Here is a 15,455-nt window from a genome sequence, read left to right on the forward strand (position 1 = left end):
AATCTCCCACTAATCTTTTTATCAAACCAACTCTACAAGCAACTGTTGGTGTCATAAAACGCAACTGTCGCGAGATGGCAAGTACGGTTCTTGGACTACAAACAGTGACTAGGGACAGTCAATGGGTGGATGGGTTTTGTTGAGGAGATGATGGGGGTTCGAATGGTGGTGGCATTGGTGATTTTTGATGGAAAAATCGACTGGAATCTAGCTTTGAAGATGGGAAATCGCGGCCGACAATTGGAGGGTGCACCGATGTGAGAGCGAGAGGGGTTTTGGTGTGGGTGATGTGAATAGTTTGATGGAAGTGTCGAAGGGTTGCAGTGGTGCCAGAATCAGGCCAAATCTGACCTAATTTGGCAAGTGGTGGTTTTGGCCACAATGGAGGCTTAGAAGAGAAGAGAAGAGAAGAGAAGAGAAGAAGAAGAGAGAAGGGTATTTTTGTTATTACAATGAATATCATTGTGTTTAACAGAAATAATTATCGGAATATAATGTTTGGGTAGTAAAATTGTATTTTGAAACTTTTTGGGTAGAAAAGTGTAATTAGTCATTATTTTGGTGGGAAAAAATCGTTAACTCTATATCTTAATCATGGGATGCTAGCAACGAAAATTAATTTTCGTCCTCGAGCCTTGGGTTTAGTAGAATTTTGTAGCAACAATATGATTCCTGCTTGTTGATGAAATTTCCTTTTTATTAAATTGTGTGAGGGTATTTTCATCTTATAGATAAGGACTACAATGTTACTAAAAAATTCTACTAAACTCAAATTTTAATTAGCCCAAACTTTTGGGATGAAATTTAATTTTCCTGATTCATGGGTGGTTGGATAAACCATTCAGAATTTGAACATTTAAAATGCTTTTGTAATTCATCTTCATCCAATAGATTTATGTACACGACACACGTGATACATTGCACAAGTCAAATGTTGAATATTATTAAAAATAAAATTCCTCTCAGAATTAAAATATTAAAACAAAAACAGCTTTCATATACAATTTTAAAACCTAATTTAAATATCGAATACTACCATTGAAAATTCTCTTATATTTCACAATTTAAAAATAAGAATAGCTTTTGAACATTATACCACATATGAAATAAGTTTAAGAAACAATATTAGAGCCAACTACCTCAAGATAGTCGAGTGGTTTGATAGAAACTTTTAGGTGTATTACTCAAGAGGTCATGAGTTCGATTTCCTCCTCAGTTGCTAATAGGAGTAACCACTGAACTCTTACCCAATCGATAGTTCTAGGGTCTCAGGGATAGTTCTAAAGTCTCGAAGGATTAGTTGAGATACGCTAAAGCTGACTCAAACACCTCTGATCATAATATATATATATATATTGGAGCCCAACGAGCAACCATGGTCGAATTCAAATTTTAGAGAAAATTATTTTAATTTTATAAATTCTAAAATTATATTGATTTTATAAATAAATAAAAAATATGTTCGTTCTTATAAATATTTTTAATTTTTAATTTATCAAACACTTGTTAATAAAATTTTTGTTAGCTCACTCGAAAATAAAATTCTGTTAAACAACCCAGAAAAAAGTTAATTAAAATGCTCAAAATTCTTAAATGCAATTAATACAATATAAATAATTTAAGCAATTATTTCAAACTTATTAAAAGACATAGTTAATGTTGAAAAATTTTGGCCAACTATAAATTTATTATTTCACGAGGAGGAGGGCTAAAGAGACCTAGACTTATTAAATTGTGATAAATAAAGAGCCTAACCCCCCTATAACAACTTTTTTTTTTCTTTTTTTTTTTTTTAATGATTTGGAGTGTCTGAGTCAGCTTACGCACCTCAATCAATCCACGAAACTCTAAAACTATCAACCGAATAAGAGTTCTAATGGCTATCCCTATTAGCAACTGAAAAGGGACTCAAACTTATGACTTCTTGAGTAATACACCCAAGAGTCTCTATTGAATCACTTGATCACCCAAAGTTACCTTGCTAATTTAAACACCAATACTTCCTCCATATGTCATGTGATTATATATTATATGTAACATATTTAATTTATTTATTTTTTAATAAATTTTATGAGTATAATTTTCATTTAATTATCATGAAATTTGACATCCCCAATCTTCTAATTGTTCCAATCAAATCTTCTTCCTAATTTTGAGGCAATAAATGGATATATTAATTACCAACATTCCCCTAATTTATACGAGACATTTAGAATGATAGGGTAAATAGGTTACAATTTTTGACAAATTACAAAATTTATAAAAAATAAGTATTTTTCTAGGATTATATATTATAATAGAATTATAATTTTAGGATAAGGTACCCAAATCCTTTTATCAAAACATAAAGAAAAATAACTACCTCTAGATAGTTTAACAGTTCGTTTGAGACTTTTAGGTGTATTACTCAAGAGATCTTAAGTTCGAATCTCTACATTCACTAACAAGAGATAGTCACTGGAAGCTTATTTGACCGTTAACTTTAAATCTCCGAAAGATTAGTTGAGATGCATGTAAGCTGGTCCAGACACTCCCCTATACCCAAAAAAAAAAAAAAAAAAAAGTAGATTGATAATTACTTATCAATAGCTATATTGATAATAATGTTTGTACACCTAACTCTTATTCGAAATTGAATGATAATTACGTAATACAACACGTCACAAGTTTTATTTAATTTCTCTCTCCCAAAATGACATATATGCTACATGACATAATCACATTATTTGTACATTAACTCGTTATTTAACTGAATCATACCTTTTTTTAGATCGAAATTGAAGATAACACAATAAGATCTGTAGTATTCTTTAGGCCGCTGAAACATGCATATCATTTGTACACATAACAAATAGTACATTTCACATCATGTCATATACATACTTTCTGGTGGTCGAGTGGTCAACTAGGATTTTTTGCTATATTACTCAAGAGGTTATGAGTTTGATTCACCTCGATTACTAATAGGGGAGGTCGCTAGAGTTCTTATTTGGTCGATAATTTTAGGGTCTCAAGGGATTAGTTGATGTGTATGTAAGCTGGCATGATACCCTACTCATAAAAAAATGATATTGTAAGTGCAGCTACAAGGAGCTTTTATCCGGTCGATAGTTTTAGGATCTCAAAGAACTAGTTGAGGTGTGTACAAGCTGACCCGATACCCTCAATCATAAAAAAAAAAAAAAAAAAAAACGCATTTGTAGGGATTAGTTAAGGTGCATGCAAGTTGACCCGAACACCCTGTTTAAAAATAATAATAATAATAATAATATTGTGAGAAAATATGCAATAAATAGCTTATTATCCTATGCATAAGATACACATGAAATTTCTAAATCATGTAAGATAACAAAATTCAATGGTTTTTCACATCAATTTACCTAGTGGCATAATCTATTCACATGGGATTGTATACCTAATACTTTCTTCAAAAATCGAAACTTAATTACAAAGTCTTACACATCACAAATTTTATTCAATATTTTTCGTCTCAAATAATTTATACTATGCAACGTACCACATCATTTATATACCAACTCAGTTTATATGTTAATAAATATCACATGAATTTAAATTGAAATCGAAGATAACACATAGAGACGTGTAACATGTCTTAGCCGACACTAACATTTCATACCGTCTATAAACATGGCCAAAAAAATCTAAACAATTTTAATTTCAATACGGTTCATAAAGAATATTAATTATTAGATTAATGATACCTTAAGAATATTAGAAAGCAAAAGGTATTGCAATTTTTTAAAAATTATTTTTTTGCCTTTTGTATATAATAACATCAACATAAATTAATATTTATTCTTTTAGTATTGTAATATATTTTCTTAAAATATACGACAAGACAACTGTTATATTAAAATAAGAAAATATAAGAATATAAACGGTGTAACCATCTTTGGGTGGTCAGATAAAGTGATAGAGATTCTTAGATATATTATTCAAAAAATCTTGAGTTCGATTTCCTTCGATTACTGATAGGGATGGTCACTAGAAAATTTATCTAATCGTTAATTTTAAGATCTCTAAAGATTAATCAAGGTGTATATAAACAGGTTCGAACAACTTCTATCACTACATAATTCAAGAGATTTTTAGTTCGATTTTCTTCGATTATTGATAGTAATGATTACTGAAAGATTTATCTAATCGTTAATTTTAAGATCTTTAAAGATTAATCGAGGTATATATAAATAGGTTTGAATAACTTCCATGTATATATATATATATATATATATATAGTGGTGGATGATAAATTAGAAAATGTGTTTGAGCACAATCACCGAAAAAAGAAAAAAGAAAGAGAGCTCACACGCAACACGCATCCTTGACAAGAAAAAGAGGAAACAGCCTAATTACAAATACAAATCCAAATCCATGGGGCGGGGCCGCCCGTAGAAATAGATATTTAATTCCCCACTTTTACTAAATTATCCCATTACTCCACTCTCTACAAATCACTCCACGCCACGCTCTTTCCTTCACGCAACAACGATTTTTAAATTACAAAACCAAACCAAACCAAACCAATCCACCCAACCCAATCCTCCGGGTAATTTCAATATCTCACGTTTTTTTCAATTTCTCTTTCTCTAAACATTTTAAATATTTTTACATTAATTTTTTTTTATCACCAAATTTGCCCTTTTCTACTAACATATGATTTTGACTTTTCCATAAAACAGAAAACTGGGGACATAATTAAGGCAGTAAGACAGGTAGCCTGCCCTTTGATAAAAGGTAAATATTTATTTCTATTCTAAGTTTCTAAACCTAAAAAAATATTAAAAATAAGAAAAAGAAAAACACAGAAGATTACAAAATTCCTTTTATTTTTATTTTTGGTTAAGGGCTGGAGTTTCTAGAACTTTTTTTTTTTTTTTTAAGATTTTAATTTTTGCTGTAAACTCTGTTGATTGCAGTGACCCACAAATTTTGTTCCAGATTTGCCCTTATCTTCCTTGTGTAGTTGATTGGGATTTGTATTTGAGATTTTGAAGACCCAAAATTTTGTTCTAGAATTCTAGGGTTTGTTTGATTGATTTAGAAAGTTGGTATTGTTTTGTTTGTCATACGTGGATTTGTGGGGTACCCCTTTGAAGCCATAGCTTTTTCTGTAGCTATTCAGACCATCTGGGTTTTTGGTTTAGGGTTAGGATTAGATCTGAATTCTGATAATAATCTGATTGATTATTATTTTTAGATTTTTTTCTTGGATTTTGAAAGAAGGGTTTGAGGTTTAATATTTCTAGGTTGATTTTTTGAATTTCCTAATTTTGTTAATTTATTCTAATTCTGGGTGTATTTAATGGAGTTTGAGCTGGATTGAGTAAACTGAAAATTGCAGACTCTTGGATCAGGACCCTGTAAGCCCAAAATTTGTATTCTTTTGATTTCTTAATTTCTTGTTAATTTTGTCCTTTTATGTAATTTTACCTGATTTCAGTGGGTATTCAGTGATGCATTTGTAATTTTAGGGTTTTTTAAATTAATTATTATGGTTAGATTGGCTGATCTTGCATGTATGTGATGATGAAATTCACTTGAGTTTTATGAAAAACTTGTTTACAGTCAAATTGATTATGCATTAGGTCTTCTGATGGAAGAATTTAGTTGAATTTTTTAGATCAAGGGCGTGATCTGTATTGTGAATCTGGACTCAGCTGCAAACACATCTTGGATATTCATTCAAATCTTTATTTTAGAAGACAAAAAATCGAATTAAATAGATATTCCCAGAAGATAGGTGAATAGTGAATCTGCCCTTTAAATTGGCATGATAATTAAAATATTTGATTTATTAACACTAAATACATTACTTTGCTTTTCATGGTTTATGTGATGGTTTACTGTTGTAAAGCTGAAAATGGGAAATACAAGATACCTGTGAGATTTTGTTGTGATGATTGAGCATGGAGTTGTTAAATTTTAATGGTGATGGTTGAAATGATCTCTAGGCTAAGTAGATATTAGCATTCTAATGTTTCCCTTTAAGGCAGAAGATGCTGAAGTATGTGAAAGGTTATATTCAGGTTTACATGCCATCGGTCTTTTGGATGAAGAAACCTATAAGTAATTAGGATCTTCCTTCTCTTGAAATTTTTCTTCAGATTGCTGCTTCATTGCAGATGTTTATAGTTGTAAGGAATAGACCTTTGTATGTATTTTGTTTAAAAGAGGTAGTACCTCAGGGTGGGGAGGGAAGAAATTCTGGAATAGGTATCAATCCTTATTCATGAAGTTAATTTATGAAATTAATGCTATGCGCTCTCTCTCTCTGTCTCTCTCTCTCTCTCTCTCTCTCTCCCCCTCCCTCCTCCCCCTTCCTTCTGCTCTAGGATAGAGCCAAGTATCAGTTTGTCTATCAAATATTTGCTTATTGGTTAGAGCAAAGCATATTGTAGTGTTTGTACACCTTTTGAAATCATACATTTTTTTTCTTCCAAATTATGGTTGTCCATGGATTATCAATTATGTGCAGTAGAAGATAACAATGTAGCATGATGTATTTAGTATAGACTGTGAACTAGATAGCTAATTTTAACCATAATCATCTATTATAATCTTTTTATTGGCAATTTTGAAGATATTAGATTTTGCACTAGCTACCATGGAGTTGTACATAAACTTTGTTATACTGCAAGGTTATAAGCCTTTGGTTGGGCCATTATTCTATGTATTGGATTTTAACTTAAATAATTCACTTTCATCTTTAAATTGTGATTTATTGATAATATGACCTATTGTCTTTATATTACAGAAAATGGGGACGGAACTCATGAGAGTTTGCGTTAAAGAAGAGAATGATGACGTTCCATCAGTTCCGCCAGGTTTTGAGTCATATGCATCTTTCACCTTAAAACAGGTACAAGATAATGAAAAACATGATAGTGACATTAAAAGCAGTTGCTCTGCTTCTGGAAGTGCCTCTGGATCACAGCAAGTTCAGGTAGAAACTGATATTGGTGATTCTGATGGTGCGAAGACGAGGTCCCTTCGGCGTAGACCATGGATAAACTACTTGCAATTTGATCATAGTTCAGATGATGAACCTGATTCCGAGAAGCTTGGTCAAGTAATGTTATTAGAATTTTTCCTCTTAAAAGTTCTGGTTTTCTATTTTTTTTTTTTTTTTTTAACCTGAATTTAACAATATAACCTGTACTTTCATTTCTGGAGTTCTACATGTCTTGATAGTGACATATTTAATGTTTATTAATGCAGAATTTTAGTGTTAAGCCTTGTCTTCCTAAGGGTGTTATCCGTGGATGTCCAGGGTGTAGTGATTGCCAAAAGGTTATTTTCTAAAACTTCTGTACCACATACTTTTTATGCAGTCTAGCTCATCAATATTGCTACACCACTAAGATCCCCTTTTATTCTTTCCTATCTTATTATCATTGCCTCATCAACCTAAGGCAGTCTGTGTGCAATATATTAATAGAAGCAATTACTTATGAATTGCTCCAAAGTATTTGACAATTTTTCATTGGGCTGGTTTTGTACCATGATTGCTGTTTGGCTGGTGATCATAAGGGTAGCTGAACCTTGCAGTCTTGACGTTGTTTTTGATATATTGCGTCCCCTTTCTTGTCCTACGTCTTCTATAGTCTGTAATTGATTTATGGAACAGGTCATTGCAAGATGGCGTCCAGAAGATGCTCGCAGGCCTGTCCTTGAAGATGCTCCTGTATTCTATCCTACTGCAGAGGTCTCTATTATTGCTTTCTGCAATTGAGTTATTTGAATACAAAAGCTGGCATTCTACCTACTTCTTGCGAAATCTGGCATCAGAATTTAGATTACTGAAGTGGTTTTATCCTTTTTCCAGGAATTTGAAGATACGTTGAAATATATAGCTAGCATTCGTCCAAAAGCTGAACCATATGGAATTTGTCGGATTGTTCCCCCACCCTCTTGGAAACCTCCTTGTCCACTTAAAGAAAAACATAAATGGGAGGGTTCTACATTTGCAACCCGTGTGCAAAGGGTTGACAAACTTCAGAATCGGCATTCAATGAGAAAGATGTCAAAGTTCCAAAACCATACTAGGAGAAAAAGGCGTAGATGCACGAAAATGGCTGTGGATTGTGGAACTGATAGCGGCAATGTCCCTGGATCTGGTGATGAGAGATTTGGGTTTGAACCTGGTCCAGAGTTTACTCTGAATAAATTTCAGAAATATGCAGATTTTTTCAAGGCCCAATACTTTAGCAGCAATAGGAATGATATTCAAAATATGGGAGTTAACGTAACTATGCTTCAAGAGCACCGGGAGCCATCAGTGGAGAATATTGAGGGGGAATATTGGCGGATAGTTGAGAAAGCAACTGAAGAAATAGAGGTATGACGTGTGAGTTGTCACGGTTTTCTGGTTTATAATTATTAATTGATTTGCTTCTTTGCTGTGTCCTTGTTTTGCTTATCAGATATCTCATCATCTTTTCTCAAAAGAGTTTGTGAAACTGAGCCCTTAATTGTTGTGCTTGTTTCCTGTGCAGGTCCTATATGGGGCTGATTTGGAAACTGGGGTTTTTGGTAGTGGGTTTCCTAAAATGCCTATTCAAGTTGGTTCTGCTTCAGATGAGTGGTACATAAAATCAGGCTGGAACTTGAATAACTTTCCACGGCTTCCTGGATCTGTCCTCACTTATGAAAGCGGTGATATATCTGGTGTTCTTGTGCCATGGTTGTATATAGGGATGTGTTTTTCCTCCTTTTGTTGGGTAAGAATGCCTAAAGTTTTTTTCTATTGGATGAAATGAATGTTGTTTTTTCTTTTGTAAACTTTTATGCTCTAGCATGACAAATTCCAACTTTCAATCAGATTATTGCATCCAAAATAAATTTACCTGATGAATTAACTCATTTATTTGTTTGCATCAAAATATAAGGTTGCTTAAATCTGAAGCCATAATTTTGTTAATCTGTTCTAGATTTCAATGTTGCTGATTGTTTAGTTGTACCTTTTGTTTACATGTGGGAGAACAGCATGTCGAAGATCATCACTTGTACTCACTAAATTACATGCATTGGGGTGCTCCAAAAATTTGGTATGGTGTTCCAGGAAACAATGCCCTTAAATTGGAAGAGGCTATGAGAAAGCATTTGCCTGATCTTTTTGAAGAACAGCCTGACCTGCTTCATAAACTAGTAAGTAAATATTCATGTCCTATGTCACAATGTTTTTTAGTGCTATCAAGCCTAATAATGAATTTAATTTTCTAGAAGCATGATATACGCATGCTTGCATGCACAACATTCTGTCACATTTATGTTTGTTGAGTAATTTGGGAAGGCATAAGTCGTTTTTTATTTTATTTAGTTTAGTTGGGGATAGAAAGCTGAATCCTACTAATTTTAAAATGCCTAGTTGTACATGTTGCAGACTCATTTTGGAATTGGTCTCTCATGTGTCTTCAGCAAATGCTATTGACATTGTTCCTCTTAGCTATAGTTCTTTATGGTTTATGATTTGGTTCCTCTTTCTTTTCTTTATATGTGGTGCATTTTAATCTATCTTGTTCCTCCCCCTTTTCTTTGCTGATGCTTTTGTGTGTACTTATATTTAGTCTGTTAGAAAATGAGCTCCCTCTTCAAAGGGTACTTGAAAATTCTGCTATTTGCTTTCTTGCATAATAACTCAAAACATTGCTTTCAATATACAACTCCATAAAACTTTTGCCTTACAATCCCACCAAAGGTATAATGTTTCTGAATCAAAAGTGAGATGCTGGAAGCTGAACGAGAAGGGTTTCATTGCCTTAAAAAGTTTAGGCTATGGTTTTTTAGCAATGGATAAAGAAATAAATGCTGAATGATCTCCACCTCCCTTTTACATGTTAACACCAATTAGGTGATAAACAAACTTGAGGTCTATTCCTTTGATCAATATCACAGTATTAATCTTTCCTTGGGTCGTAGTCCTACAAAAATTTGAATCTTACAAGAATGTCTGCTTTATATATCATACGTAATAATTGAAATAATAAAAATTAAGGACTGTAAATCAAACCAACTGAAATAGGATTTGCAATATGGCCTCCAAAAACTACCTGCCATTTTTGAATCATCAAGTGAGAATTCTCTAATTGAGAAATAAGCTTAGGAATTTTTTATGCTTCCCAGTCATTTATCTTCATATATATGATTCTATATTGCATGTCAGCCTGAACTTGTTCTTTCATGCAGGTCACACAGCTTTCCCCCTCCATACTGAAATCTGAAGGAGTGCCTGTCTATCGCTGTGTTCAGAACGCTGGAGAATTTGTTCTGACCTTCCCTCGAGCATATCATTCAGGATTCAACTGCGGCTTCAATTGTGCGGAGGCAGTAAATGTAGCTCCTGTTGACTGGTTGCCCCATGGGCAGATTGCTATAGAGCTATACCGTGAGCAGGGGCGTAAAACTTCCATCTCCCATGATAAACTTTTGCTTGGGGCTGCAAGGGAAGCTGTAAGAGCTCATTGGGAGCTTAATTTACTGAAGAAGAATAATTTGGATAACCTAAGGTGGAAAGATTTGTGTGGAAAGGATGGAATCTTGGCAAGAGCACTTAAGGTCAACTTTGCCTCTCTTATTCTTTTCTTGATTGGACTTATTTATATCAGATATATTATAGTTGAAATAATACTTGTGAAAGAACTAAGTAGAAATTTGGAACTTTTTAAAGCCAGTATGCCAATGCTAAAAGTAACTCCGAGCAAGATATCTAGAGTAACAGCAAACACAGAGTTACCTCTAAGAAAATTATCATTTACAAATCATTTTATCATTTACAAATCAGTGCCCATAGGAAGAATTATCTTTTGAGATGGAAAATTTGGGATACAGTGGCACTACTCATCAAATATATATTACTGTAAATGCATAACAGTGTATTAATTAAGTGGTGGATGAAAATCAAGATATCATTTGGCAGCTTAATTTTGGCTCTGATAGGTTAAGGTGGCTTCACTGTTTTTACATATTAGTTTAATTTGTCGAATTGTTTTTATGATTTTCACATAAAAACCTGGAATATTAACTCTGGACTTACTAAATCTTTTACTTCCAAAAGCATACACTTCACAGACAAATATGCACACCTACATATCACTTTACTCTCTTGATTTTGTTTATTTCTGCTGTTTAGACCCGTGTAGAAATGGAGCGTGTGAGGAGGGAATATTTTTGCAGTTCTTCACCAGCAATGAAAATGGACCGTAATTTTGATGCCACTAGTGAGAGGGAATGCAGCGTATGCCTTTTCGACTTGCACCTGTCTGCGGTGGGTTGTCGTTGTTCCTCTGATAAATATGCCTGTTTGAATCATGCAAAGAATTTCTGCTCATGTGCTTGGGGTGCCAAATTTTTCCTCTTTCGTTATGACATCAGTGAATTGAACATCCTTGTTGAGGCATTGGAAGGGAAATTAAGTGCAGTTTACAGATGGGCAAGACTAGATCTTGGACTGGCCCTGAGTTCATATTTCTCCAGAGACAATATGCAAGTTGATAATTTATCTCATTCCATTGATAGCAAGGAACATAAAGAGGTGAAATCCCAGCCATCAGAAGCTAGGATATTTGGTTTAATGTCATTTCAACAAAATAATAATCCATCAGAAGCTATCTTGCCTTTGAAAGACATGAAAACATCGTCTACATCTGACAAATCTTCTCATGGAATTGAAATAAAGACCGAAGAATCTATCCATTTGGCTTCCAGTCTAAGACATCCTGTTTGTCAGTTCTCTCAAGAAGATATGTCATATAATGCAGATCAATCTGACCAGAAATCTTTATTAAATAAGCCTTCGGTTTTCGGAAATAATACTGTTATACTTCTTAGCGACGATGAAGGTGACGAACCAAAAGAGCCAGTTTCAAAAAGATCTACAGGAAGTTCTGTAAAAGATGTAGAACATTCTAAGCGATTGGCTTCTTCTGAAGATAAAGCGAGCACATGCAATCATGATAAAGGTCCAGTCTTGTTTTCCCCAGTAACTGATGCTGCATTAACAAGTCAAAAGGATTTGCGTTCGGTATCTGATGTACAAAGGATTAATTATTCATCTAATACTGTGCAAGTGAAAGATGAACATCATCCAGATGGTGGAACATTGTTGGCATCTAATCCACCAGAAGTTCCCTGTCCTGTAGGCTCTACACATGAAGAATCTGGTAGAATTCTTTCAGGTTCCACAATTAGTGGGGAGACCAGTTGTCATAATGTGGCAAATGTTGGGAGTAACCTTCAGCATCTTCCAGCATGTGATAATGGAAAGTCTAACAATGAGGATACTCATGAAAAGTTGGGAACAAATTCCACCTCAAATTTAGTGAGCAATATGAGAACTAATACAGGAAATCCATCTTGCTCTCAAAATAATATAGACAGATATTTCCGCCAGAAAGGTCCTCGTATTGCAAAGGTTGTGCGGAGAATCAACTGCAATGTTGAAGCCCTGGAATATGGCGTTGTGCTTTCTGGAAAATTATGGTGTAACAGCCAGGCAATATTTCCCAAAGGTCAGCATATGGATTCTTTATAGAGATGATTAATTTTGAGAGAGATGGTCAACTACATGAAGAAGAAAAGTACTTATGGACTTTATTTTACTTGATGCAGGATTTAGGAGCCGGGTTAGGTACATAAGTATTCTAGATCCAACAAATATGTGTTACTATGTTTCAGAAATTCTTGATGCAGGACGCAACGGACCGCTCTTTATGGTAATTAGTTTTTTTTTCCCTTCCCCCAAATTACTTTTATGTCATGCTATGTATTATGCCATATACATTCTACTCTTGCTCTTCTGCAAGGTTCTTGCAAGAAGTCTTGGGAAGTAGTTTTTCCAGTGTGTGTATGATTTCTGATGATGGTTTTACATAAAAGAAACTCAATAGAGATATTAAATGAATGATTCCTGATGTATTCAACTGCTAAACTATTACTGAACAAGGTCCAGTTTTGCTTGCTGACATAGCTACTATGTAGCTTCTTTTTGCTTGTATAGAAAAGGAAGAATCATAATAGTTTGATTATCAAATTTCAGTCCAACCCTCTTGACACAAATAATTCAGCATTATGTTATTTGAATTATATCATCATGTGCTCCTTTAAACTAAGGCTGCACTATTTGGTTAGCCTAAGAGAGTGTATTCTCAGGGATAAGTATTATGAGTGTGTCTTTTTTTCCTTTTCTTCTTTTAGTCTCACTAAACTGCAGAAAATCAATAAATTGATATCAAGGAGGCATGACATATTCATTTAATTTTCAGGTTTCCTTGGAGCAAAGTCCCAGTGAGGTATTCATTCATATTTCTGCTGCCAGATGCTGGGAAATGGTGAGAGATAGAGTGAATCAAGAGATAGCAAAGCAACATAAATTGGGAAGGACAAACCTTCCTCCTTTACAGCCTCCTGGGAGTCTTGATGGTTTTGAAATGTTTGGGTTTTCTTCTCCAGCAATTGTGCAGGTAAATTAGCCATTAGGACTGATGACAATATGATCAAATGCAAGTACTTGAGCGATTGACATTCTTTTTGCGTGCGTCTTCTTCTATTCTCTTTTTTTATTGTATTCTAGGTTTTGTCTTTTGGGTCATCTGGGGTTGAATAAAACCTTCTGATGGATAATTATGGGACCTCTAATTTGGAGTGCTGGACAAGGGTTGACAAATAACATTATGAGAACAATAGTTAGTCTTGAAGTATTATTAGGTGCTTCTATGCAATGTTTATGCTGAAAGCCAAGATCACCCAATACTTTATTACTTGTGTTAGAGGCTATGAATGTCAATATTAGCTATAACTCTATACATGTTTTACAGTTGCACATGAGATATTATTTCTCTGTCTTTTTTATTTTCGCTTGAGTAAGAAGTTGAGGTTCAAGAAATAGTTTAAAGCCTACTAAAAACAAAACACAGCCTGCTTCTTTTTGAACAGAAAGTCAATTGATAATGGAAGTTGGTTTGTTTCCTTCATTGTGATCTGTTGACTTTTCTTTTTCAAACAATTGGGTTGGAGTATTATTGCTGCCATGAATCACTTAAGACTCTTTACGAAGTGTTCTACATTGTTTTCTTCCTCTTTGTTATTCCACTATTACGAACTTTGTGAAATGAAAATTTGTATCTTTGAAGCACTATTAAAATTGTCATAATCTTCATTTGTTTTTTCTTCTCTTCCTTTCAAACATCTTTGCCCTCCTATGGCTCAAGCATTTCTGTATCCTATGATTTCATGGCTCATTAGTTTTCTTACTTTATGAGAGATATGTTCATTAAATATGATACTTGGTTCAATTTTCATTTCTTTTAACAGGCCATAGAGGCAATGGACCATAATCGAGTTTGTATGGAGTATTGGGATTCCCGGCCCTACTCCCGGGCTCAAATGCAGATTCGACAACCTTTTCAAAATTGCAGTAACTTAGATAGGGCATCTGGGGAACAAAATAATCGGGATTCACCTGGGAGCCATCTCTTGCCGGTTGGAGCTGATTCAATTGTCAGAGGCCTTTTTAAGAAGGCAACTGCTGCAGAACTACACTCACTTAATAGCATTTTAAATGAAAATAGGCCAGCAGCTGATCGCTTCTTGGTAACTCAACTTCTTAACGAAGAGATTCACAATCGTCCTAGCTGATTCATTATTTCGGATCAAAACCATACCATGGCAGTTTTGACTTCTGTAAATTCCCCAGTTCTTTCTTTCACTTTGCACATGCACCCACATTTCTCATTCATCATTTTTTTTCTTTTTATTTTTAATAGATAAAGAAAAAAAAAAGCGAGAAAATAGTGTATGGAATTTTTTTTCCTGGAAATTCATCCAGTGGATACCCCCCATTTTTTTTTTTTTTTTTTTTAGAGTTAATATGGTGTACGGTACGCGGTGTCTAGCCGGGGTATACATTTCAAGTCTAACAGTTTCTACTTTTTAACTCTATAAAACTTGAGTTGAAAATGCCTATGGATCTTTCTTGTAACAATTAATATAAATTCCTTCTAAATTTCTCCATGGCATGGGTGCTGTCACTTGATATATGTATTAAATTTGGAAATCACGGAATTTTTTTTTGGTGAATCCGAGAAACTGAAATCTGGGCAATTCTCTTCCAGGTTTTATTGGATGAATAAGAATAACTAATTCTAGAAGACAATTGTTAACCTTTTTCTGGCGGAGTAAATTAATTATCTCAAGTATAATCATGACCCGATGGAGTCAATGAGTTAACGTTGCAGGGTTTTTTCTTCTATACCCCGGAGAGAAAAGGACGTGTTGATCGCCTGCCGGGTTTTTGGAAAGGATGAAAAATTCCCCCTTGGATCCCATTTGCTGTTAGACTCCGTTACCATAAGTGAACTTTGGACCTTTGACTTTTCCAATTACGTTAATACCCTTAGAGAAGAATAATTTCAATTTAAAATACTGAAATACCCTTATGT

At 34.0% G+C, this 15,455-nt stretch overlaps 1 protein-coding gene across 2 annotated transcripts; it reads left to right on the plus strand.

Annotated features, from left to right (window-relative positions):
• The first annotated feature begins 4,714 nt into the window (after nt 1-4,714).
• On the plus strand, nt 4,715-15,027 carry LOC116140569 (putative lysine-specific demethylase JMJ16). 2 transcript variants are annotated; one of them, XM_031426182.1, is made up of 12 exons: nt 4,715-4,755; nt 6,776-7,090; nt 7,240-7,311; nt 7,649-7,726; nt 7,847-8,359; nt 8,517-8,741; nt 9,007-9,168; nt 10,207-10,575; nt 11,150-12,527; nt 12,628-12,731; nt 13,281-13,478; nt 14,329-15,027. In XM_031426182.1, exons 2-12 carry the CDS (start codon nt 6,779-6,781, stop codon nt 14,650-14,652), a joined length of 3,735 nt encoding a protein of 1,244 aa, XP_031282042.1. In that variant the 5' UTR covers nt 4,715-4,755; nt 6,776-6,778; the 3' UTR covers nt 14,653-15,027. The 2 variants fall into 2 exon arrangements, with proteins under 2 accessions (XP_031282042.1, XP_031282041.1); XM_031426181.1 differs by lacking the exon at nt 4,715-4,755 and adding an exon at nt 4,917-5,381.
• Nucleotides 15,028-15,455: the final 428 nt, after the last annotated feature.

Source organism: Pistacia vera, unplaced genomic scaffold, assembly GCF_008641045.1.
Source record: "Pistacia vera cultivar Batoury unplaced genomic scaffold, PisVer_v2 Contig374, whole genome shotgun sequence".
Lineage (NCBI taxonomy): Eukaryota > Viridiplantae > Streptophyta > Magnoliopsida > Sapindales > Anacardiaceae > Pistacia > Pistacia vera.

Excerpts from the sequence above, each read along its gene's own strand:
- LOC116140569 (XM_031426182.1), top strand. The coding sequence starts at position 6,779 with ATGGGGACGGAACTCATGAGAGTTTGCGTTAAAGAAGAGAATGATGAC. Across the intron at positions 8,742-9,006 it reads GTTTTTCCTCCTTTTGTTGG|CATGTCGAAGATCATCACTT; the intron begins GTAAGAATGCCT and ends GTGGGAGAACAG. Across the intron at positions 12,732-13,280 it reads GCAACGGACCGCTCTTTATG|GTTTCCTTGGAGCAAAGTCC; the intron begins GTAATTAGTTTT and ends TTTAATTTTCAG.